The sequence below is a fragment of the Petaurus breviceps genome, unplaced genomic scaffold (genome assembly GCF_028583685.1).
Source record: "Petaurus breviceps papuanus isolate PSGF00001 unplaced genomic scaffold, PetGlider_PUasm1.0 90779, whole genome shotgun sequence".
NCBI lineage: Eukaryota > Metazoa > Chordata > Mammalia > Diprotodontia > Petauridae > Petaurus > Petaurus breviceps.
Window position 1 is genome coordinate 7,704,918 of NW_027187344.1, and position 26,026 is coordinate 7,730,943.

At 38.1% G+C, this 26,026-nt stretch overlaps 1 protein-coding gene across 2 annotated transcripts in view; it reads right to left on the reverse strand.

The window, feature by feature from the left end:
• Positions 1-26,026, reverse strand: part of ABL1 (ABL proto-oncogene 1, non-receptor tyrosine kinase) — a 215,342-nt gene that overhangs the window by 14,778 nt on the left and 174,538 nt on the right. For both annotated transcript variants that reach the window (XM_069069343.1, XM_069069344.1), the window contains exon 4: positions 21,085-21,357. In XM_069069343.1, coding sequence (XP_068925444.1) covers positions 21,085-21,357 — 273 coding nt within the window. The remainder of the gene's footprint in view (positions 1-21,084; positions 21,358-26,026) is intronic.

A 26,026-nucleotide genomic window follows, 5' to 3' on the forward strand; every position in this document is an offset into this window, starting at 1 on the left:
CTCATTTCTCAATCCCTGACAATCCAGCTTTCTCCAAGGTAACCAAATATCTCAACTTCTAAAGACAATGACCTCTTCTCTATCTTCATACTTCCTGACCTCTCTGCTGTTTTTGACACTGTTGACCCTCAATCCCCTTAGCATTAATGACACTTCTTTCTTCTACTTTAGTGCATTGTCTTTAATCATGTTACAAATAAAGCATAATCAGAGACACGTTAATCTATTGTAACTTTGTGTGGGACAATGAGAGACTAAAACTTAGAAACAACTTATTACTATGTAAAAAATGGCACTATGTACTTAATGTCAATTAAACATACTTAGTTGGCAGTCACTGCGTCAGACTGCATGGGGAAAGAATTATTTCCAGGCTCAATACCAAGGCTGTTTAATTCTTCTGAGTCCTTTCTGTTCCTTAAAATGCTCAGTAGACCATATAGTTTTTGGCCCAGAGTGCTTTGATTTACCAGGGTGACACTAATGTCAAAAGCACAAGAGCTAATGCTTGCTGCAATTCTGGAATTTAATGCTGTTCACGAACTGAAGTGGGGATTTAAAAATCTTGCTAGGTCAACATTATGTTCTAAAAGTAGCTCTGAAATGAAGCATTTCTATTCCATTAAAAACAAAACAAATAGGCTACAGTGTAATAATTTCAGATATATCATTACGTCTTCTGATTCCTTTCCTTTCCTAAACATCTATAACACAGATTTGGGAAAGGTAAGGGAAGAACATACTATGATAAAAATTTCACAAAAAATTAAAATGATCCTCTGTTTAAATTAATGTGAACTTGTCTCCCCCTACTGGAGTCAGACCAAGTTCACTTAGTATTTTAAACCAGTAAGACAAGCAATCTTCATTTTTAACTGAAGACACCTTTGTTTCTGTTTAGTTATATTCATCAATATTCATTTGTAAAAGTTATTTAATCCTTCTGAAGAGTTCTTTCATTTATATAGTAAAACTTCAGCTATTCAAACTAAGGGGAAGTAATCTGAATTAATGAAACCTTCATATTATAGAATATTTTAAAGGAATGTCATTTTATCCTTTTCAAGTCATATTAAATAGAAAGAATTAAATGATCCAGCAGGAAAATAAAATTTCCACTCAAAATAACCACAGAATCTATAAAATATGCAGAAGTACACTGATGGAAATACATACAGAAATCACAAAAAAAAAACCTACAAAACACAATAAAAATAAATGTAAATTTAAATAATTGAAGAAAAATTAATTACTCATGGTTGGTCCATATTACTATAATAAAAATTATAATACTATCTAAACTGAATTACAGATTCAGTGCTATACCAATCTATTTTCAAGAACCAGACAAAATAATACCAAAATTCATTTGCAGAACAAAAGGTCAAGAATATAAAGGGAAATAACAAAAAGAGGTGGGAAGGGAGGGGGCCTTGGCAGTACAGATCTCTAAATATATTACAAAGTAGTAATAATCACACACACACACACCACATCCAGAACTCCAAATAATAACTTTGTGTTTAATAAACCCAAGAATACCAGCTACTGGGATAGGGACTCACTGTCTGACAAAAACTGCTAAGAAAATTGGAAAGCAAGTTGGAATGAATTAGGTTTAGACCAATGCCTCACACTATATACCATAATGTGTTCTAAGTGAATACAAAGTCAAAATAGGAAAGTATCATAAAAATACCAGAGGAGCAAGGAAGAAGATACCTTTTATAACTATGGCTAGGTAAAGAGTTCCTGGTCAAATAAAGATAGAGAGGTTCACAGTAGATAAAATGAACAATCTTAATTACATAAAATTGGAAAATTTTGGCATAAACAACATCAATGAAGTAAGAATTAGAAAGCAAAAGAGTTAACTGGGAAAAATCTGGGATATTCCTCTGATAAAGATATGCTATCCAAGATACAGGGCGTACCAAAAATCTTAGCATAGTTTTAAACTTTGACAGTGAACTTGTTAAGTGGTTCAACCATTCTGGAAAGTGATTTGGAATTATATTGAAAATAAACTAAACTACAAAGCCACTGAAATGGCAACACCACGAATGACTAGGCTTATATCCCAACAGAGATAAAAAAGAGGGAAAAGACTCAGAAGTACAAAGATATTTAGAGCAGAAGCTTTCAATAGCAAAAAAACTAGAAACAAAGTAGCTGCCCAATGCCTGGGGGATAGATGAACAAACTATGGTACGTCAATATAATACTATTCTGCTGTAAGAAACAACAAAAAAGGCAGATTCAAAGACACCTGATCAATGCAATGACCAATTGCAACTCCAGAAAACTGGTGATAAAACATAATTCCTACCTCTTGGCAGAGAAGTGATGGATCACAGGTATAGAACAAGACATAGGGTTTCGGACAAAACCAATACAATGCAAATTTCTTTTGTTTCACCATCTTTACTTATTCTAAGAGAGAACTCTTAATGGGGAGGAGAGAATGCTATGGAGTTAGTGGGGAAGAGAGAAAGTAATATTGCAGAAAAAGTTATCAATGAAATGGTTTTTTTTTTCCCTTAAAAAAGATGCAAAGAGTGCAGAAGGAAATTCTAGAGGGGACAAAATTTGGAACAGTAGGGTTGGTGCTACAATGTTAAAGCTGATGCAGACTTCAAAGAGACAGCATGATGTTGTGGAAAGAGTTTCACTCTTGGGAATCAGAAGACTTGGGTTTGAGTCTTGCCAATAAGTACTAGCTATATAACCATGACTAAGTCACTGAACTTTCTCAAGCCTCATCTATAAAATGGGATTAATGATTCCTGCAGCACCTACACAAGTTTGATTTTGTGTAGCAAGGATTAAATGAGATAACATACGTAAAAAGTTCTTGATAAACCTTAGAGAGCGATTTTAATGTTAGTTCATTATTAACAATGGCCTATCCCTGGATGAGCTAATAGACCCTGTCTAAATGAAGAAAAATATTTGGTGTAATTAAAAACTTGGACTTTGGATGAACAACATAAATACCCACCCAACAAGGAAGGAATGAAACACCAGTCCTTCAGTTGTATCAGAGCCAAGTTTTCCAAAAGTAAATGTCACAATGTAGGTAACTGTATCTGACTACTTACTCAGCCTCTAATCCCTCATCTCCAATCAGCTATAAAGTCCTATTAATTCTCTTTGTAGCATCTCTCCTCTGACACTGCCACCACTGGCACACGCCCTCCTCACCTCATGCCTAATGTGTTACATTTACCTTCCCCACTCCAGTCCATCTGCCACTCAATTCTCAAAGTGATCTTCTTAAAGTACAGGCCTCATTATCTCACCTCCCCTATTCAACAAATCCAGGGGTTCCCTATCAGCTCTGACATCAAATATAAAATCCTCTGTTTCTCTGGCCCCCTCCTCCCATTCTTGTCCTATTACACCTTCCTTCCTTCCACCTCCTCTGAGATCCAATGATATTGGTTGACCTCCTTGCTTTTCCTTGCACAAGATACTCCCAACTTCCAGCACTGCGCATTTTCAACAGTTGTCCCCATGTCTGGAATTCTCTCCCTCCTCACTTCTGTCTCTGCCTTCCTTCAAGTCCCAGCTAAAATCTCACCTTTTAAAAATTATTTATATTTATTTCATTAAATATTTCCCAATTACATGTAAAAAGAACCTATTTTTTTTAAATTCTGAGTTCCAAATTCCCTCCCTCCCCTTCCCCCTCTTAAGAAGGCAAAGTAATTTGATATCAAATATACATGTGGTCACGCAAAACATATTTCCATATTAGCCATGTTGCAAAAGAAAACACAAAAAAGAAAACAACAAAAATAAAGAGATTAAAAAAGTATGCTTCAATCTGCATTCAGAGTTCATCAGTTCTCTCTCTAAAGATGAATAGTACTTTTCATTATTGGTCCTTTGGAATTGTCTTGGATCATTATCTTGATCAGAGTAGCTCGGTCTTTCACAGGTGATCATCCTTAGAATAATCCTGTTACTATGTACAATGTTCTCTTGATTCTGCTCACTTCACTTTGCATGAATTCATGGAAGTCTTTTCAGGCTTTTCTGAAACCATTCTGCTCATCATTTCTTATAGCACAATAATATTCCATCATAATCACATACCACAACTTGTTCAGTTATTCCTCAACTGATAGGTATCCCCTCAATTTCCAATTCTTTGTGATCACAAAAAGAAGTGGTATAAATATTCTATTTAGAAAATCTACCCCAAAATGTTCACATGGACTATCTGTCCCCAACCTGTGATAGAGCCTTCCAAGTACACATTCCTTCCAACTCTAAATCTATAATCCTACAAACACATAAAAATCTGTAATTATCATGTTCATTTAAATGAAAATTTGATTCTTCAAAAGGATATAAAAACACAATTTTCAGAACATGCCACATACTGCCTCCATCTGTCCAACCCCTTTTTCTTTTTTTCTGGAACCAAGGTGCCACCTGATGTTCAATGTGTAGAATTGTCTGACCCCCAAACTCTACTGTCCTCTTGGAGAAGGGAGGAGTATATGTGTCATGTTTCTTCTTCTACCCCCAACCTTCTTCTTTTTCACTGCTCATACAGTTACTCTACTTCAGATAATCAATCTCTCTCTCACTACAGAGTTTTCTTTAACATTTTTTCTTTCTCCTCCTTTTCATTCTATTTGTGAACTAAGGAAACTTAAAGATCATATAATCCAACCTCCTCATTCTACAGATGAGGATACTGAGGCCCAGAAAGGTTGGATAGCTTACTCAAGAACACCAAGGTAGTAATAGTGCAGAGATGCTGAAAATGGCTGTGAAATACTGCATATACTATCAGCTACAATTTGGTTTTGTTGAATTTAGCTTTTTGCCTCTTAAAATCTCACAAGGACATAGTCAGAAATAAATTATATAAAAACAAAAAGCATCAATGATTTTTATGAAGTATTTATTTATTAATTCTTCTTTCCTGCATTTTTTTTTTTTTTTGCTTTTTGGAGGGGCAACTGGGGTTAATTAAGTGACTTGCCCAAAGTCACATGGCTACTAAGTGTTAACTGTCTGAGGCCGGATTTGAACTTAGGTCCATCTGGCTCCAGGGCCAGTTCTATTCACTGAGCCACCTAGCCGGCCCCAATAAAAAAAAATTTTTTTTTTAAAGCAATCGGGGTTAAGTAATTAACTTGCTCAAGGTTACACAGCCAGTTATTTCTGGGTATGGTGCTAAGTATCTGTAATGGAAATGCAGATTTAAAGATCTTCCCTGCCCCTAGGCTAAAGTGCACCTGGAGTCTGGGGTGGGAGGTTTGTTTTTCAGTAGATACTTCTTGATTGGCCAGTGAGTCAATAAGGTTGTTACATTTTCTGAGCCAGGAGAAGGCTATATAAGCCCTGACGTGTAGCTGTGTTTTGGGACTCACTTTGAGAAGTGTTCTGTGATTTGATCTGAATTATGGGAAGCCGTTGTTGAGAGTCCCCCGGCTTTGAAAAACCCAGATGTGGAAACCCAGATGTTGACTGGGTATGGATGTAATGGTTGGACAGTTTGGAAATCTGTCTACTTGATCTGTTTCTGTCTTGATAATTCTGCCTGTATACTTTGAAGTTTGGGGTGCTGACCTTTTTCCCCTGAACAAGGTAAATGATATATGTCTGACTGATTAAAGTAAGCTTGTTAATCCATTTTGAGTTGCTTTCCTTTATCAAAGCAGATCCAAGAACCTGTGGTAGCTGCAAACCCTGAGGACGCTTGGGGTGCTTGCTGCTACAGTATCTGAGCCCGGATTTGATCCCCAGGTCATCCGGACACTGGAGCCAGTGCTCTTACTCGCTGAGCCACCTGGATGCCCCCCAATAAAAATTTTTTTAAAGAAAAAGGAAAGACATTCATTTCAAAGTGATATTTTAGACCAGAAACAGAGCTATCAATAATCAAAGCTCTGGAAAGAACTTTTATAATTCCAACAAATCAATCAATCCCTCCTCTAAGTCTACTTTTTCCTCAGGTATCAACACTCAAGCTAAATTTTAAAGCCATTTATTCAATTTTCTTGTTTTCCTGCTTTGTTTAATTACTAATACTACAACAATATTATTTTGTACCATTATTCACTACAAATATACAGTTTAGTTATATGACACTAGGCTTTTGTAAGCTAACTAAAACCTAACCACGAAGTTTCATCACTGGAAAAGGTGACTAAATGAGATGATCTCAGAGGTCTCTTCCAACTCTAAGAGTCTATGATTTTATTAGTTTACTTCTATGAGAAAATGTGTCCCAAGTTCCAATGAATTTTTTGGAACATGGCCCATCTGTAAGTGGGACTTCCCATATGTGAAGACAGTCTGTTCTCTTAGGCCAAATTTTTTTTTTACTGATAGTGCAAAAGTAAACTTAAATCTAGCTCCTGTACCCAAATTCAAATGAGTGGAGCCAAAATTAATGAGCTTGTTATTATAGCTCTATTTGTCCCTATGTAAAAAATTTCAGTCATGCTTGACTCCTCACTCTCCCTCACCTTACATAGACAGTAAATGGCCATATCTTCATGTTTCTACCTCTATAACATCTCTTGCATCTACCTCCTCTCTATTCACACCACAACCACTCACCCCAGTTGAGGGCCTCTTCATTTTCACTTGGACTATTGAAACAGCCTCACCTCACCTCCACCTCCAATCTCTCCCCTCTCCAATCTGTCCTTCACACAGCTACCAGAGGGGTTTTCCTAAAATACAAGTCTAACCATGTCACTCTTCTACTCAATAAATTCTTGTGATTCTCTATCACCTCTAGGATCAAATGCAAATTCCTATTTGGAATTTAAAGTCCTTTACAACCTTGCTCCAACCTATCTTTCCAGTCTTAGTATATCATTCCTTTTATGAACACTGGGATCCAGTCGAACTGGCCAACTTACGGTTCCTCACATACTCCAACTCCCATCTCCATGCTTTTGCACAGGCTGTGCTGTTCACCTGGTATGCACTGATTCTTCACTTCTACCTGAAATTCCTTCAAAGCTCAGCTCAAATGCCACCTTTATACATAAGACCTTTCCTGAATGTCTTAGGTATTATTGGATATAAACAAGATTGTCTCCCTCGTTGTCTAAGCTCCTCGAGGACACTACGGTGTCTAACACACAGAAGGCATTTAATATATGTTGACTGACTTAAAATATTGGGTTTACTCCTATTCCGGGAAGAGAAGTAAATTGTCCACATTTTAGGCATGCATGGCATGCTGTGAAATTGGTTGTTTATTTAATAATGATCTAGTAAGTGTGTTGCATCCATTTCCTTGCCAACCACTTACAATTTGGCTTAGCAATGAGCAATTAATTACTAATTGTCAAGATGGACTCTTCTAGTTTCTCACCTTCCTTAATCCCTCTGAAACTTGACACTGTTAACCACTCTTCTCCTCTTGGGGAGTCTTTCTTCTCATAGTTTAGGTGTCGCTGCTTTCTCATGGTTCTCCTCCTACCCACCACCTGTCTAACCACTCCTTCTTAGTGTCTTTTTACTAGATTACCCTCCTTTTCCCATCCCTGAACATGGAAGTCTCCCCAAGACTCTATCCTGGGCCTTTTTCTCTCTCTACATGGTCTCTCAGTAATCTTCTCCCACAGACTCACTTATCTCTAACCCCAAATCTACATAATTAGTCTTAATATCCTGAACTCCAGTCCAGGACCTCTAAGCACTAGCTATACATTCTGTCTAGATATAGAAGCAGCATTCCAAATTAAACATGACCAAAACAGAAATTTGTCCCCCAAAACTTTCCTCCTTCCCAATTTCTCTATTTCTGCTAAGCCAATCACCCAGGTTCATAACTTTGTAATCACATACTTAGCATTGCCTTCTCTTCTCCCCTCCTATCCCCCATCCCATTCTCTTAGTTGCCACATCCTTTCGAGTCAGCCTCGACAACATCTTCTGCAGTTGTCCCATTCTCTCCACTTATGCCCTTCATCACCTATCATCCAGATGAATGTAATAGCTTTTAAAAAGAATTTATTAATGGCTTCTGTTTCTCACATCTTCATAGTTATCCCAAATATCCTACACTCTCCCAGATAGTCATCCAATAAAACAAATAGCACATTTTTAGAGAGAGAAAAAATCAGCATAACTGACCAATACATTGAAAAAGTCTGAATATATGTGCAATGTATAATACCTGTGGATCTCCCACCTTCATGAAGAGGTAGGTTGGGGTTATCCTCTCATAGTTCTTCATTTGAATTCTGCTTCCTCTTTGTAATTCTGTCACATTCGTTTTTTATTTTTCCATTTACATTGGTAGTTACTATATACACACATGCACACACACAAACACACACGTATATGTACTTATTTTTTGCTCTGCTTACTTCCCTGGCATCTATGCATGTATGCTTCTCCGTATTTATAACACACCTCATTGCTTACAGAACAGCAATATTCCATTATATTCATGTACCACAATTTGTTTAGCTATTTCCTAATTGACAGGCATCTATTTTGTTCCTAATTCTTAGCTATCACAAAAAGTGCTACCATAAATACTGTGAAGTATATGGAAACTTTCTTCTTATTGATGACTTCTTTTGGGTAAAAGCCCAGTAACAGAATCTCTGGAACCAGTAATAGTTTAAAGGGTATAGACACATTTGTCACTTAATTTGCATAATTCCAAATTGCTTTTCAAAAGTTTTAATACAAAAATATGTTTTGCATGACTTCATATATGTATAATGATGATCATATTTCTTGCCTTCTCAGTGGGTGGGGGAAGGGTGGAAAGAGGAAGAGAACCTGGAACTAAAAATGAACATTTAAAAAAATCAAACTATTTTGAAATTATGTTTGATACCTATATGTATTCATAATTAACTATCAGATATTTAATGGATTTTTATTTTATTTGCAATTTTTTTTGCTTATCTTTTCCTAGTACCTTTGATACTAACGAATAAAATTTCCTAGTATTATCACCTTTTCCTAGTATTTTTTTTTGTGCTTTTTGGAAGGGGAAAGGCAGAGCAATTGGGGCTAAGTGACTTGCCCAAGGTCACACAGCTAGTAAGTGTTAAGTGTCTGAAGTCAGATTCCTAATTCTTAGTTCCTACTGACTCCAGGGCTGGTGATTTATTAACGAGCCACTCCTTCCAAGTATTTTTGATACTAAAGAATAAAATGCTGACTTCTGTGTGTGAGGAAAAATGGTCACACCATTTCATAGCTCCACCAACAATGCACTGGTGTGCCTATCATGCTCCACTCCCTCCAACATTAAATACTGACCCTTTGGGATCATTTTTGTAAATTTTCAGGGTATGAGTTGAAACCTCAGGGTTGTTTTAATTTGAATTTCTTTTCTTATTAGGGATTTTGACCATTTAATTTTTCATGTGACTGTGAATACTTTTCAGTTCTTCTGAGAAGTCTTTGTTCATATCCTTTGGCCATTCACCTTCTGGGGGAATTAGTTTCTTATTTATTTATTTGTTTGTTTGTTTATTGTTTATATATCTTGGATACCAAACCTCCATCAAAAAAATTTGATACAAAGACCTTTTCCCTTCTTATTTTAAGTATATGAATTTTGTCTGTGCAGAAGTTTTTCAATTTCATATAACCAAAGTTATTTATTTATCTTTTGTAATTGCAACTATCTCTTGTTTGGTTAAGAATACATTTCCTAGGGGCAGCTAGGCAGCATAGTGAATACAGCACTGGCCCTGGAGTCAGGAGGACCTGAGTTCAAATCCGGCCTCTGACACTTAACACAAAACTAGCCATGTGACCTTGGGCAAGTCACTTAACCCCAATTGCCCTACCTTATCCTGTCCAAAAAGCAAAAAAAAAAAAAAAAAAGAATACATTTCCTAGGGGAGTAACAGCAGGGACTCCTTAGAGTGCTCCAAAATTCCTCTCCAAATTATTTTAAAATCATGCCTCAAAACAAATTCTGGAACAGCAGAACCAACAAAAAGATGGGGGAAGAAATTTTCTAGCCCAAGACAACTTAGAAGGTTGGCAGAAAAGGTCTCATTAGGGCAAAAGTGGGGTACCATCTAGGACAGGCCATGCCCTAACAAGTTAATAACAGGCCTTGGGAAACAGGAAGGGACTGAATCATCAGTGGCAGCAGCTTCTCAGCTCACTGATAGTAAGGGATTCAAGTAACTGGTCAGAAGGATATCATAGGGTACCTTTTGCTGGCACTGGGTACAGAACTCTGTTGCATTGCCCATATGTGGTGATGGGTCACAGTCCCAGGGTGAAGAGGAACACTAACAGGAATGGCAACCCTGGACATAGTGCCAGAGTAGAAAGGAGTACATATGGTCACACACAGACCATAGCACAGTCCAGGAGAGCAAAGACCACACCTCTCCTTCAATCATAACACTCTAGAAGAACTGAAAACTTGCAGACCCCCAAAACTAGCTCTAACAATAGCAGCACAAAAAAACCTGAAGCTTGGGGACAGTACCTCCTCTACCCCAGGAACAGAGCACAACTTTAATATAAAATTAAAAGTCAAGAAATAGGCCAGAAAGATGAGCAAAAATCAAAAGGACCTGACCATATAAAGTTACTATGGTGACACGGAAAATCAAAACATAAATTCAGAAGACAATGAAGTCAAAGCTGCTACATTCAAAGTCTCAAAGAAAAATCTGAATTGGTTTTAGGCTCAAAAGGAATCCTTGAAGGAGCTCAAAAATGATTTTAAAAATCAAATAAGAGAGGTACAAGAAAAATTTGTAAAAGAAATGAGAGTGATACAAGAAAATAATGGGGGTGGCTTAACACTTACTAGCCACGTGCCCTTGGGCAAGTCACTTAACCCCAATTGCCCTGCCTTCCCCCCTCCAAAAAAGAAAAAAAAAGAAAGAAGAAAATAATTTTAAAAGTCAACACCTTGGTAAAGGAGGCACAAAAAATACTAAAGAAAATACCGTGTTTCCCCGATAAGAAAACACTGTCTTATTAATTTTTTTGGACAGAAAAACACCAGAGGGCTTATTTTCAGGGGAGGGCTTATTTTAATGAACATTGACAGCAATTTTCATAAACAGGTAAATGTGAACAAAAAAATGTACCTTTAATCAATAATGAATTCAATAAAGAACAGGATGATGCGCTCACTGCTGCAGCTCTGATTGGATGCAGCTCGGAGCGCAGCGTGCATTTCACGGGGGGCGGGGGGGCGGTGCATACAGAGGGTACCGTAATGTAGCGTGTAGCGCAGGGGATCACCTTCACTACAGTAGCAATCTCAATAGGGCTTATTTTAGAGGAATCTTACACAGTAAGGGGAGGGCTTATTTTCGGGATAGGTCTTATTATCGGGGAAACACGGTAACACTTTAAAAAGCAGAATAGGTCAAAATGGTAAAAGAGGCACAAAAGTTCACTGAAGAGAAGAGCTTCTTAACAAGAAGAATTGGTCAAATAGAAACATGTACAAAAATTCACTGAAGAAAAGATCTCCATAAAAATTAGAATTGGCCAAATGGAAAAGGAGATACAAAAGCCCATTGAAGAAAATAATTCCTTAAGAATTAGAATTGGATAAGTGGAAGCTAATGACTCCCTGAGACATCAAAAAACAATCAATCAAAACCACAAGAATGAAAAAAATAGAAGAAAAGTGAAAAATCTCATTGGAAAAACAACTGACTTGCAAAATAGATCCAGGGGTGGCTAGGTGGTGCAATGTGTGGAGCACCAGCCCTGGACTCAGGAGGACCTGAGTTCAAATCCAGCCTCAGACACTTAATACTTACTAGCCATGTGACCTTGGGCAAGTCACTTAACCCCAATTGCCCTGCCTTCCTCCTTCAAAAATTAAAAAAAAATTAAAAATAAAAAAATAGATCCAAAATAGATCTTAAGAATTTTTGGACTACCTTAAAGCCAAGATAAAAAAAAAAAGCCTAGACAGCATCTTTCAAGAAATTATTAAGTAACTGTCCAAATATCCTAGAACCAGAGGGTAAATAGAAAGTAAAAGAAGCTATCAATGACCTCTTGAAAGAGATCCCCAAATGAAAATTCCCAGGAATATTACAGTCAAATTCTAGAGTTCTCAGGTTGAGGAGAAAATACTGCAAATAGTCAGGAAGAAATGATTTAAATACCATGGCACCATAGTCAGGATAACACAAGATTTAGCAGCTTCTACATTAAAGCATCAGACTGCTTGGATTATGATATTTTAGAAAGCAAAGGAGCTAGGATTAAAACCAAGAATCACCTACTCAGCAAAGCTGAGTATAATCCTTAGGGGGGGAAATGGATATTTAATGTCCAGCATTCCTGACGAAAAGATGAGCTCAACTGAAAATGTGACTTTCAAATACAAGACTCAGGAGAAGCATAAAAAGGTAAACAGGAAAGAGAAATCATAAGGAATCCAACAAGGTTAATTTATTCATATTATATTCATACATGGGGAGATACTTGTAATTCTTTAGAACTTTATCATTATTAGGGCAATTAGCAGAAGTACATACACACAGGTGTGGGTTGACTATGATGGAATGATATCTGGAAAATAAAAATTAAGGGGTGAGAAAGAAGGATGCACTGAGAGAAGGGGGAAGGGAAAAGTAGAATTTGATTTCTTTCTCTTGTCTTATTGCTGTTGCTAGCATTTCTAGAACTATATCCAATATATAGTGGGGAGAGTGGTTATCCTTGCTTCATTCCCATATTTATTGGGCAAGACACTAGTGTAGACCCATTATATATAAAGCTTGCTTTTGACCCGAGAGATACTTTTTATATTAAAAAGATGTTCCTATATGATGTAAGGTTTTTAGCATAAAAGAGAGTTGTACTTTGTCAATGTAATAGCTTCTTAATTGTTTTTTCTGCCTCCAGTTATCTCGCTTTCTTGAATCTACTTTTTACACAATTGACAAAATTATCTTCCTTATGCACATGTTTAGCTGTATTATTTCTAAGATAAAATACAAACTCCTTGGCCTGGCATCAAGCCTTACCACAATCTGGTTTTAACCTACATTTCCAGCCATATTTCAGAACACAATCTCCTACACTCCTACATTTTTTCAGCCAAACTTGAACATTAGCTAGAGTTCCACCACTATCTTTGTTTCTTTTCCCCAACAGAACACATCACCTGACCAATCCACCTTTTTCCCCAGCTTAGTTCTAGGTAGATACTCTCCAGGGTTCATAGGGTGGGTCTCCATCATGATGTCCGGCCTGGGAAAAGCACAGGAAGGACAGCTGAGATCATTGTAGTGAAGGTGTGATGTATTTGCCACTACTTTCTCCTTCTTCCCCTGTAGTAAACTCTGAAAACAGAAACTGTATGCCTTGGTGTATCTAGAACATAACAGCATAGTGCATAAACTAAGCACCCAATAAAGGTTTATCCATGATTGTAAGTTGCTACATTTCCTGACAAATAATATATCCCTGAGACAATCAGGTAGTAAAGTGGAAAAAAGCCCAAGGCCTGGAGTTAGGAAGATGTGAGTTCAAATCTGACCTCAGACACTTAACAGCTATGTGACTGTAGGCAAATCACTTAAAAAAAAATTTGCCTCAGTTTCCTCAACTGTAAAATGGGGATAATAACAACACCTACTTCCCAGGATTGTAGTAAGATCAAATAATACAGTATTTGCAAAAGTGCTGTTATAGGAATGTAAATTTTTAAGATCTTCCCTGCCTCTAGACCCTTTGATAGCCTTAAGTGCACCTGGAGCCTGTAGTGGGAGGCTTGTTTTTCAGGAGATACTTTGTGATTGGGCAGTGGGTCAAGAGGGTTGTTACATTCTCTGAGCCAGGAGAAGGCTATACAATCCCTGATGTGAGGCATTGTTTTGGGGCTCACTTTGAGAAGTGTTGTGTGATTTGACCAGATGAGACTCTGGGCAGCCGTTGAGAGCCCCCTGGCTTTGAAAACCCGATGTTGATGCTTCCTTCTCTGGTAACTGACTAGATATGGATGTAATGGCTGGACAGTTGGAGGCCTGTCTGTTTGTTTCTCTGTCTTCTTGTAATTTCTGCTTGTAACCTCTGTAGTTTGGGGTGCTTTTTCCCCTGAACTAGGTAAATGATATGTTTGATTAATTAAAGTAAGCTTGTTAACCCATTTTGAGTTGCTTTCCCTTAGAAAAGCAGATCTAAGAACCTGTGTTGGCAGCCACCCTGGGGATGCTGGGGTGCTTGCTGCTACAAGTGCTTAGGACAGAACCTAGCACATAATAGACACTTAACAACTGGTTGTTTCCTTCCTTTCTCACCCTCAGCCCCACTGTAACTGCAGGGATTCAGAGAGTATCATTCTAATTAGAATCCTGAATGTGACTTAGCTTCTCCATATTTGGTACCACTCCCCATACACTATGGCTAATAAATTCCTAATTCTTGTTCCTCTTATTCTTATGATTTTTAAAATTGCCTTGTACCAAGTTGAAAAACATTCTTTCCTGCTACCTCTCCCCGCACTCTCATCTCTACCCAGTCCAGCCTTTGCCCTCTCTAGTGCCTGTGGTCTCTGTCCTCCTTTTCTACAATGTGTCTTCTATTACTAAATTCTCATTTATCATAGATCTCTCCTCACACTCTATCCACTCTCTGTTGTTCACTGAAACTCAGTTTTCCCCCCTGAAGACACCACATTTTTAGACACCTTTCCAAGGCTGACTGTTCTCTCATACCCTCAAGAGACCAAAATGAGGAGCTGGTATAGTCTTTCCCACTATAGTCCTTGCCACTTTCATTCTTCCCCCTGCTAGCATCATTCAGCAATGACAGAAAGATGATAGCTGACATTTATTTATATAACAATTTAAGATTTTCAAAGTGCTTTCCATACATTATTTCATTTGATCTTTATAACTATGAGGCTGGTGCTATTATCTTCATTTGACAGATGAAGAATCTGAGGGCCTCGGAGAGGCTAAGTGCCTTACCCACATTCATACAATCAGTATCTGAGTTCTTAAGTCTTCTAGAGTCTATGTCCAGCATTCCATCCTCACTTGGCACTGAAGGTCCCACCCTGGGACTCTGAGCTCGGCTGAGTCAACATTTTGCCTGATGTTTCTTGGTATGAGCCTTCATGACACTTTCTGGCCACCTCCATGCTATGCTGCAAAACACCAGTGATCTTCACTTTTATCTTCTCATGCCCCCACCTCCCTCAGCACCTCCAATTCTAACTCTGCAAAACTGCAGTAAAATTAATTACTACACTCCTTGTAAGGACATATCAATCAATTCTCTATTGCTCCAATCCCAATACTCTAGGATTCCCTGTCCCAAACCCTCCCTCATGGCCACCTATATGTCCTCTATATGTTGTCTTCTCCTATTAGAATGAGAGGTTCTGGAGGGCAGGGACTATCTTGCTTGTCTGTATTTGTATCCCTGGTGCTTTTAACACAGAACCTAGAACAAAGTAGACTTAATAAATACCCATTCATTCATTCATTCATTCATTCAGTACTCTATCTACTATGCCAAGCTATTTCATACTTTCATCTTTCCTTCAGCGTGACAAAATCCTTGTCACTATTATCTAAGAACCTCCAGTCATTCATTCTTCTCCACAGTAAATTTAATACCTTTTTAACAGTCTTCTTTCATTAAAAGCAGCATGGTGGCTCAGTGTATAGAGCACTGGGCCCAGATTCAAGAAGACCTGGATTCAAATCCAACCCTGGATGTTTGAGCCTAGGTAAGTCATTTAACTTATCTGCTCCTGTTTCCCCAACTGCAAAATGGGGATCATAGGGTGTACCTACCACAAAGAGTTGTGAGCATCAAATGAGATAATATTTTGTAAAGCACTTAGCCACAAGGCCTGGCACATAAAAAGCACTAAATAAATGCTTATTCCTTTCCTTCTCACCCCAATTTCTGACTCCTTTAAACATCTTGGCCTCCCACCATGTCTCATTTCCAGTCTTCTTCAACCACACACAGGAGTAGTTATACATTAGATGTCCCCAATTCTCATAACGAGAATTATGGGCCAAGGGAGTCTGCCAAGACCCCCTTTCATGGCTGCCCTACCCAAACTCCTCAACAGTTGTCCCCACCCTCCACAATGTATAATGCCCCTCTCTCTGAGAATTCCCTGTTAGTAAGAGACAAACCTAGTCTGGTAAGCATATTTGTATATATTCCAAGTGTGAAGCACAATTATATCCATGTCCCCAAATATCCATCCAACAAATCTAAGTCAATAGCTAGTGAGAATTAAAGATATGGAGTGGCTGGAGATCCCACCCTCAAATAACTCCCCCCTCTTTCTTACTTTTTTTTTGTTTTGCTTTTTGGAGTGGGGAGGGTAGGACATTTGGGGATAAGTAACTCGCCCAAAGTCACACAGCTAGTAAGTGTTAAGTGTCTAAGTCCAGATTTGAATTCAGGTCCTCCTGACTCCAGGGCTGGCGCTCTATTCACTGAGCCACCTGGCTGCCCCCCTCTTTCTTGCTTTTTGGCTCTAGATCAGTCCAAGGGATTATGAAAGGCTGCTTTGGGAAGTAAGTCTGATACTTCTGGTCACACCACATTCTTTGTCATCTCAGCCAACTGATTTCTCTGCTGCCTTCTACATCCAAGGTATCCAGAGTTAAAGACTATGATCTGAGATTTAAGACTGGCCACCCAAACTCAAACACTAGCTTTTCCAGTGGGCCAGCTAGAAAGGCATTATGTAAGTATTGTGGAAAGAGATTTTAAATGTGCACTAAGTCATAGTCTGCCCCAACCAGATACCATCCTTAAAGCCAAGAAAATCTCTACCTTAAGGTGTCTTCCACATAAGAATCAATCCTTGCTTCTAAGACTATCCCCTTCATGGAAAGTCGTACACCCTTTTCAGCTCCATCCCGGTGTGATTCTTTGCATCATATTCTACTACCATATCTTAGCACATCATTTTCTAACATTCCCTCCCTACTGAAAATCACCTTTCCAGGACAGACACACCCTAACCTGTCAAGGACCTAGAGAAGAATCTTAACTGATTACACCTCAAATCTTCTATTTCACTAGGGCCATTGTCAGTGGTCCTGACTTATGTCTTGTGACTGAACTCTATGACTCTGGAGGAGAGAGTAAGGCTGATGACTTTGCACAGCTCTGCCTCACTTAAATCTGATTCACCTGCAAGTCAAGACAAAACCCTCCTGATGTCATTGATCCTCTTCGAGAAAGGACAAACAACAATCTATTTCAAGGACTCCCTCTCTCCCACCCCCAGTCTTTTCTACTCTGGGCTCTCATCACTCTCTTGAAATGATCTTCATGTAGCATAGTCTCCAGTCCCCTCATTATCCTTTGTCGCCCACCTCTGGTAGCCTCCTAAAAATTTAGTTTAGTAACTAGGGGCCCATGAAAAGTAAAGAAACAAAGAAGAGCAGCAGGAGGATTGTCTTCTAGTTTTGATTTGTCAGCTAAGGGTAGTTTAGGAAATTCCCTATAGACACTCTAGGCTGACTTCACGGAAGCCAGCTTCTAGGTACTGAAACATAATATCGATGTTTAAGTGACACATTATTGTGTCTACTTCCAGAAACAGTGAAGTATCCAAGGGCTTCTACTTCTATTCTAAGACCCCTTCTCCTTTGAAAATCCCTACTCTATTGTTTAGTCTGTGAGAGTGTTTTCTATGCTAATGCGAAGAATTAACCTCAATAAAATGGAATCTTCCCTGGAGAGCACTAGATTTGGAGTAATAGGGTCTGAGTTAAAATCCTGATCTACTACTTACTACTGGTATCTCCTTGGGCAAGTTATTTAATCTTTGTGGACCTTGGTTTTCCTCATTATAAAATGTGGGGGTTGAACTGAATGATTCTTTCTGAAAAGATTCTTTCTGGTGGATCTACTACTCACTTTAACCAGCTAGGAATAAGAGTTTCCCAAACTTAGCTGTAGCACTACTAAAAGGAAAATTCCAGTTACATTAGAATAATCTCTAGAAAGAAAGATGTTTGATATTGCTAATAACAAACAGAGAATGGGTCAGAAGTTCTTTTGAGAAGGATTAACAACACTGAATGACAGCAGAGTATGGTGGAAAGAATCCTGAAATTCCAGTCAAGAAACTTGTATTCTACTTCCAAGTCTGCCATAAGCTTTCTCAGAGGAGTCCCTTGACTACTTGGAGCCTTGGTTTTCTCAGTCAGATGGTATTTGAAGTTCTTTTCAATTCTGATTTTCAATGACTCTGACTGTTACTTTAATTTCTTTCTCTTTTATGAGTGAGTGGCTGGATGTTTCTTCTTTTTTCCACTTGCAGTTATCTACGATAAGAATTGTAATTCCATTTTTCTTGATAATTCAACATAACCACAGTTCAGATAAAGGAATCAGAAAATAATGCTGGTCCCCACTAGGGGACACTCTACTCCCAAGTAAAGCCACAGAATCACAAGATTTAGAAATTGAAAGGATTGCAGAGTTCCATACTTTAAAGGAGTTAAGGTAAAAATGAAAAACCTTCCCTTGGGGGCCTCACTATGTCAAAGAACTTCAAAAGAAAGTATTAACCTTTGGAAATCACAAATCCTAAGCATTATTCTAATAGGCTGAAATTACAGCCAGGAATAAAGTGTGAGGATCATTTCAATCATAAAGTCTCCTGTTATCATATGGCTTTAACATAATCTTGCCATGTCTCTAAGGGAAAAGAGGCAATATTCGGAGATACCTTATGCAGCTCACTTTTTTTTTTTTTTTAAAGCAATTGGGGTCAAGTAACTTGCTCAAGGTTACACGGCCAGTTATTTCTGGGTGTGGTGCTAAGTATCAGAGCCCAGATTTGATCCCAGGTTATCCTGACACTGGGGCCGGTGCTCTTACTCTCTGTGATATCTGGCCGCCCCTTTGCAGCTCACTTTCAAAGAAGGTAACACTAGTCACTTGGAATAACTCTTTTTTTTTTTTTTTTGCTTTTTTGGAGGGCAATTGGGGTTAAGTAACTTGCCCAAGGTCACACGGCTAGTTTGTGTGTGTGTGTGTGTGTGTGTGTGTGTGTGTGTGTGTGTGTTACGTGTCTGAGGCCATATCTGAACTCAGGTCCTTCTGACTCCAGAGCCGGCACTCTACTCACTGTGCAACCTAGCCGCCCCTGGAATAACTCTTAAAAGATCTCAACTCAAAAGTTTTTCCTTCTTTGAAATCTCAGGAGTAAATAGCTGGGGCGGCCAGGTAGCATAGCAAGTAAGAGCACCGGCTCCAGAGTCAGGATGACCTGGGATCGAATCTGGGCTCTGATACTTAGCACCACACCCAGAAATAACTGGCCATGTAACCTTGAACAAGTTATTTAACCCCAATTGCTTAAAAAAAAAAAAAAGAGTAAACAGCTACTTCCTAAAACCTACATTTAACTGAAACTCATAATTTCCAAAGAACCTTTCAAAAACTGAAAGTCCCCAGCATCAACTGACAGCAGTGGCAGAACTGGTAGCCAAGGGCACAATAAAGAATAACCATGCTTATGGGGAACTTCTCAGTCACCCCACAATAGGAAAAAATGACATCCATCAAATAGGAGCTGTGACCTCTTTGCCATATGTGGTGCTCTCTAATCCTGAGCCCCTTTTCCCTGAACACTATATGTACTTGTGAGAGAATGTGTCATAGAATTCTGGGGGATTATTTTGTACCAACAGTTATTGTACCACCTTGGTAAATACCTTTTTCTAACAGTTACTTAAGGATGGCTGACAGATACACACAGCTGCTAAACCTTAAGCCCTGGTAAAACTCCATCCAAAGCCAAACCTCTGTGGATAGTGATAAACTACCTGAACTCATTCTTCAATGATTAACAAACTTTCAACCTATAAAACCACTCCATCCCAGTGATTCTGAACCTCTGACTGCCACTGTTCAAGCTCCATTCTCCAGTTTCCATTGACCACTTTATTCCCATCTTTCTCAACCCAACCCCCAACTTAAACTCCCAGTTTAAAGCTACCCAAACCTTCTTCTGCTGAGCTCTCTAGAATGCCTCGTCCAAAGATAACAAATCTTAAACCTTTTCCTCTCTCCATCTGTCTTCTTGCACTTAACTGAAACCTGGCTCTATCTTGATGACATTACTACCCTGGTAGCTTCTGACACTTAAACCATCCTGGTACAAGCCCTCATCATGTCACAGCTTAACTACTATAGTTGGTCTCCTTCCCTAAAGTCTCTCCCTACTCCAATCCATCTTTTAATCAACTGTCAAATTAATCTTCCTAAAGCACATGTCTAACTATGTCATCTAACCCTGCCCTTTCATTCAATAAACTCTAGTAGTTCTCTCTCACTTCCAGGATCAAATATAAAGTCCTCCATTTGGCTTTCAAATTACTTCATAACCTGACCTCTTTCTATCTTTACAATCTCCTCACACCTTATTTTCCTATATGTATTCTGCAATCCAGTGACACTGACCCCCTTCCTGTTCCTCAAACGTGACCTCTCCTGACTCTCATTGTTTTCACTGGCTGTCTCCCATGTCTGGAACACTTTCCTTCCTTATCTCCGCCTCCTGGCTTCCAAGGCTTTTTCCAAGTTTTAGCTAAAGGCTCACCCTCTGCAAGAAGCCTTTCCCAGTCCTTCTTAATCTTAATGCCAATCTTAGAGACTACCTCCAGTTTATCCTATCTTGTTTGTACATTTTGGTTTATGTCTTGTATCCCCCATTAGATTGTCAACTCCTTGAGAGCAGAGGCTGATTTTCCCTTTTTACCTTTCTTTAAATCCCCAGCTCTTCGCCAATAAGGAGAACCACAGTAGGAGCTTAATCAATGCTAGCTGACTGAATGACTGAAATAACTAATCCTATTATACCCAAGAATCTTAGTCATTCTCACCTCTACTCATGTGTGCCAACACATTAAAACTGGATAATTCAATCCTTACATAGAAGCATAACTGGAAGGATTAAAATGAACAAGCTGGCAAAAGACTAACTTAGAAGCTTGAATGGTACAATTTTTGACTTATGTTGCTTTAAAATTAACCATAATTAAGTTACACAATATCAGGAACTATTCTACTCACTATAAACATAAAACATACAGTAAAAGTATGGTGTACACCAGTACTTACCTTCAAGGTTTTTACAGCCACAGTTAGGCTGTATTTTTTCCATACACCTTCATACACTTCTCCATACTGCCCTCCTCCAAGTTTGTGCTTCATGGTAATGTCTGTCCGCTCAATCTCCCACTTATCATAGTTAGGAGACACTCCATATATGGTGGGTTTGTTTCTCTTGGGAGCTGGGTAATGCAAAGTGGTGATCAATCCATCTGCCACTGTTGAATGGTGATGAACCAACTCTGCCAAAGTGTTAAAGCGGCTTTCTGAGGAGACGTACAGCTAAAGCAAGCAGAAAATGGCATCTTGTCAGACAGCATAGACATAAGACGAAATCAAATCAAATGAGAAGGTCCTAGTAAACCTCCATTTAACAAGCTTCCCAATTAAACATTTATCTTTCCTCTTTATTGATCAAGCTGGGGGTGGGGTGTCACTAATCACTTTCTACTACACTATACATGACAACTATACCTTCTCTACTAGAACCATCATTGTAGCTTCCTCCTCAGTGGCTACTGTGGGCTAGGACCCTTGGTCCCTCAGCTCAGAGAGGTGAGTTTTTGCCTTATCATACTGGGGCCCAAACACCCAGGATGCTTCCTGCCCCTCAAAGCTCCCTTCTATGTGTTGCCTTTCCCCTATAAAAATAAAGTTCCTTAAGGTCAAGGACTCTTGCTTGCTTATATCTGTATTCCCAGTGTTTAGCACAGTGCCTGGCACATAGTAATCACTTAATAAATACTTGCTCACTCTTACCTATCTATCTCACAATGGGTACACAGATAGGTATATCTCTATTAAAGAATAGTGGAAAAGATATGGATATGAACTGCACAGGTTGCAAAGGTTATGAGAGGGGGGGGTGAGATGTATGGAGAACATACCCACAAATTAAATGAGGGATCCAAACAAATGAGATATCTTGTCTTACCCTAAACAGTTCGGATTGCATCTTGGGTAACAAAGTAATCTACAAACATAAAATCCTCTGTTTGGGGCTCACTTGAACCCTTCATAACATAAAGCATTCCCACTCTCCACCTTTCCGTGTATTCTTCACGTATTCTTCAACCCAGTGACATTGTTCTCGTTGCTATTCCTCAAACAAGACACTTTTGTCTCCCAACTCCAGGCATTTTCAGTGGCCATTCTCTAGGCCAGGAATATCCTCCCTCTCCACTCTGTCTCCTGGCTCCCCCAGCTTCCTTCAAGGCCCAGCTGAAATTCCATCTTCTTCAAGAAGCTCTGACTGGTCTCCCTTAGTTCTGGTGTCTTTGAATCTAGTTTGTTTGTACATAGTTGTTTGCATGTTGTCTCTCCCATTAGACTGTGAGCTCCTTGAGAATAAGGACTACGTTTCACTTTTCTTTGTATCTTCAGCATGTTAGCACAGTACCTGGCACACAGTAGGCTCTTAACAAATATTTACTGACTAACAAATAGGTACTCAATCAAGCAAGAAAAGGGACTTACAAAGAGAAATCTAATCTGCTGATTTGGAAAAAAAAATCTTATTTTCCAGTTACATTTTTTAAAAGATTTATTCCAAGGAAGCCTCAATAATAAGACGCTAAAAGTTATCAGGTATATAAGATCCCCTATGATTCATATTTTTTGCTCTTTGGTCCACACCTCAAGCATCATGTTCCCAAAGTTCATAAAGCCAAGAGGTATGACCCTCAAAAAATGATGCAATAAGAAACAAGCTTGCCCAGGCCTTCCTGGTGGATTTGGGGCTAAAGTGTCTCAACAAAGAAAGTGGGAGGAGAAAGGTAATATGTTCCCTTCCAATCAAGTTCATCATGGGAAAGCACAAAAATTTGTAAGGCAAAAATCATTTCACTTTATCTAGGACCTATAATATTATAAAATTGTTAAAGTCAAAAAATCTCTCTACAGAATGGAAGGAAGGAAAGAAGAAAGGGGGAGGAAGGAGAAAGTGAAGAATGGAAGCGAGGAAGGGAGGGGTCAAGAAAAAGCAATTAATGTGAATGTTGGTAGCTGTGTGTCATTCTTTTAAAGGGGTAAACTACTGCTTCCTAATTTTTTTAAAAAAAGGACTCTATTTTAAATTCCTCATAACATGCATACAAGACCACAGATATACTATAAGCATCTAAGACTTTCTGCTTACTGATAGCAACTAACTTTACAATAAGTATAAGGTGGAAAGATTTTTATGAAATCCAAAAAGAAATAATGTCAAAACATTCAAACCAGTCTATACTTGAACCCACAAGAGGATATAAAGTAATTATGTTTGCAAGGATAGTTTTATGGTTTTGCTTAAGTTAAATGCATTACAAAGGCTTTATAAGGTAGACTTCAGCTTTATAAATCTTTGTGAATCAATCCAACTAATTCAATTTCAAAAAATAAAATTTTCAGCTAACAGTGTGCTCTTGGAATAGAGACAGGAATAGGTCACCAAGATTTACAGACACAGGTACACCATTCTAACATGCTATTTCTGTTGAATGGCAATACTTTTTTTTCCAATTTTTTTTAACATCCTTTACTTGAGTTCCAAATTCTATCCCTTTCTCCTTTTCCCTCTCCCTGAGATGATAAGCAATCAGATATAGATTACACATGTGTAATTATGCAAAACATGTCCACATTAGTCATTTTCTACAAGAAGACTTGAATAAAAGAAAAAAATTTTTAAAAAAGTGAAAAATAGCCTACTTTAGTCTCCATTCAATCAATATCAGTTCTTTTTATGGATGATAGCATGCTTCCTGATAGCATCAGTCCTTTGGGACTGGTTCACTGTACTGCTAAGATAGCTAAGTGATTCATAGTTCTTCATCAAATGTATTACTTCTATTGATTTATGTTTTCCTGATTCTGTTCACTTTACTATGCATTGGTTCTTTTAAGCCTTTCCAGGTTTTTCTGAACTCATCCTGATTGTCAGTTCTTATAGCACAATAATATTCCATTACAATCATATACCCACAGTTTGCCATTCCCCAATTGATGAGTATCCCTTTGATTTCTGATTCTTAGCAACTACAAAAAGAGCTGCTATAAAAATTTTTGTACAAATAGGTCCTTTCCCCTTTTGGGGGGATGTCTTTGGGATATAGATATAAGAGGGGTATTGCTGGATCAAAGGGTATGCAAAGTTTTATAGTCTTTTGGGCATACTTTCAAATCACTCTCCAGAATGGCTGATCAGTTCACGACTCCACCAAACATACGTCAGTGTCCCAATTTTCCTGCATCCCATCCAACAGTTTCCCTTTTTGTCATATTAGCCACTCTGATAGGTGTGAGGTAGTACCTCAGAGTTCTTTTAATTTACATTTCTCTGATCAATAGTGATTTAGAGTATTTTTTTATATGACAATAGATAGCTTTGATTTCTTTGTCTGAAAACTGGCTATTCATTATCCATTGGCCACTTATCAATCGGGAATGACCTTTTACACACATATGTGTTTGCGTGTATACACATACACACACACTCGTATAAATTTGACTCAGTTTTCTACATATTTGAGAAATGAGGCCTTTATCAGAGATACTTGTTGCAAAATTTCCCCCCAGTTTTCTGCCTTCCTTATAATTTTGGATGCACTGATTTTGTTTGTGCAAAAACTTTTTAATTTTATATAATGAAAATGATCTATTTTACATTTTGCAAAGCTCTCTATATCTTCTTTGGTTCTAAACTCTTTCCTTATCCATAAATATGATACATAAATTATTATATGCTCTCTTAATTTGCTTATGGTATCTATCACCCTTTAGGTGTAAATCATGCACCCATTTTGACCTCTCTTGGTATACAGCATGAGATATTGGTCTATACCTAGTTTCTGCCATACTGTTTTCCAGTTTTCCCAGCTTTTGTCAAATAAGTTGTTGTTCCAAAAGCTTGGATCTTTTGGGTTTATAACCTAGACTAGTTTTCTATGATCATTTACTATAATGGAATTTGTAATCACTCTATTCCACTGATCCACCACTTTGTTTCTCAGCCAGTACCAGACTATTTTGATAATTACCACTTTATACAGTTTGAGATCTGGTACTGCTAGACTCTCTTCTTTTGCTTTTTTTTCATTGCCTCCCTTGATATCCTTGAACTTTTATTCTTCCAAATGAATTTGTTATTATTTTTTCTAGGTCTATAAAATGATATTTGATAGTTTCATTGGTATGGCACTGAATAGATTAATTTAGGTAGAACTGTTATTTTAGTAATTAGTATTTTTCCAACTGTTCAGAGCTCACTTTATTTGTGCGAAAAGTATTTTATAGTTGTGTTCATATAGTTCCTGGGTAGACTCCTAATGTGTGCGTGTGTGTGTATGTGTGTTATTAAATGGAATTTCTCTATCTCTTGATGTTTGAACTTTTTTTGATAATATATGGAAACGCTGATGATTTGTGTGGGTTTATTTAGTAATACTCTTTGAACTACTTAGAATGAGGAAGTATGGCCCAAGCATGGGTACTTGCTAGATTTCTTCAAAGTACATGAAGAGAAACCACAAAATGAATTGTTCTGGTGATAACATGAGTCACACATAAACACGGACATTAAGACCTGGCAAGTTGAGAAAAAAAATTGGTTGTGTGGGATTTCTGAGATTTGTGGTTTCTATAACATATATGTTGTTATATACAGAGTTCCTTTCCATGTTAGGTACTAACAATATTAGTATGGCTTATATAGAAAGTTAAGTGGAAGGTAAGGGATACTTAATAATCCCTTCACTACTTCTCCCAAGAGAAGCCAACAGTGACCTAATTACTTCACTGAAGTGTTAATAAATCCTCCCTCTCCAGGTAGTTCATATTATAATTTTCAACATTATGGAGAAAAGGCAAGTATATACAAATTCTACAAGATGCTCCTTAAATAAACAAATCCATAATAATAAGCTACATGGAACCATAGGGAACAGAAGATGCATTTGGCTGTTAGGGATGG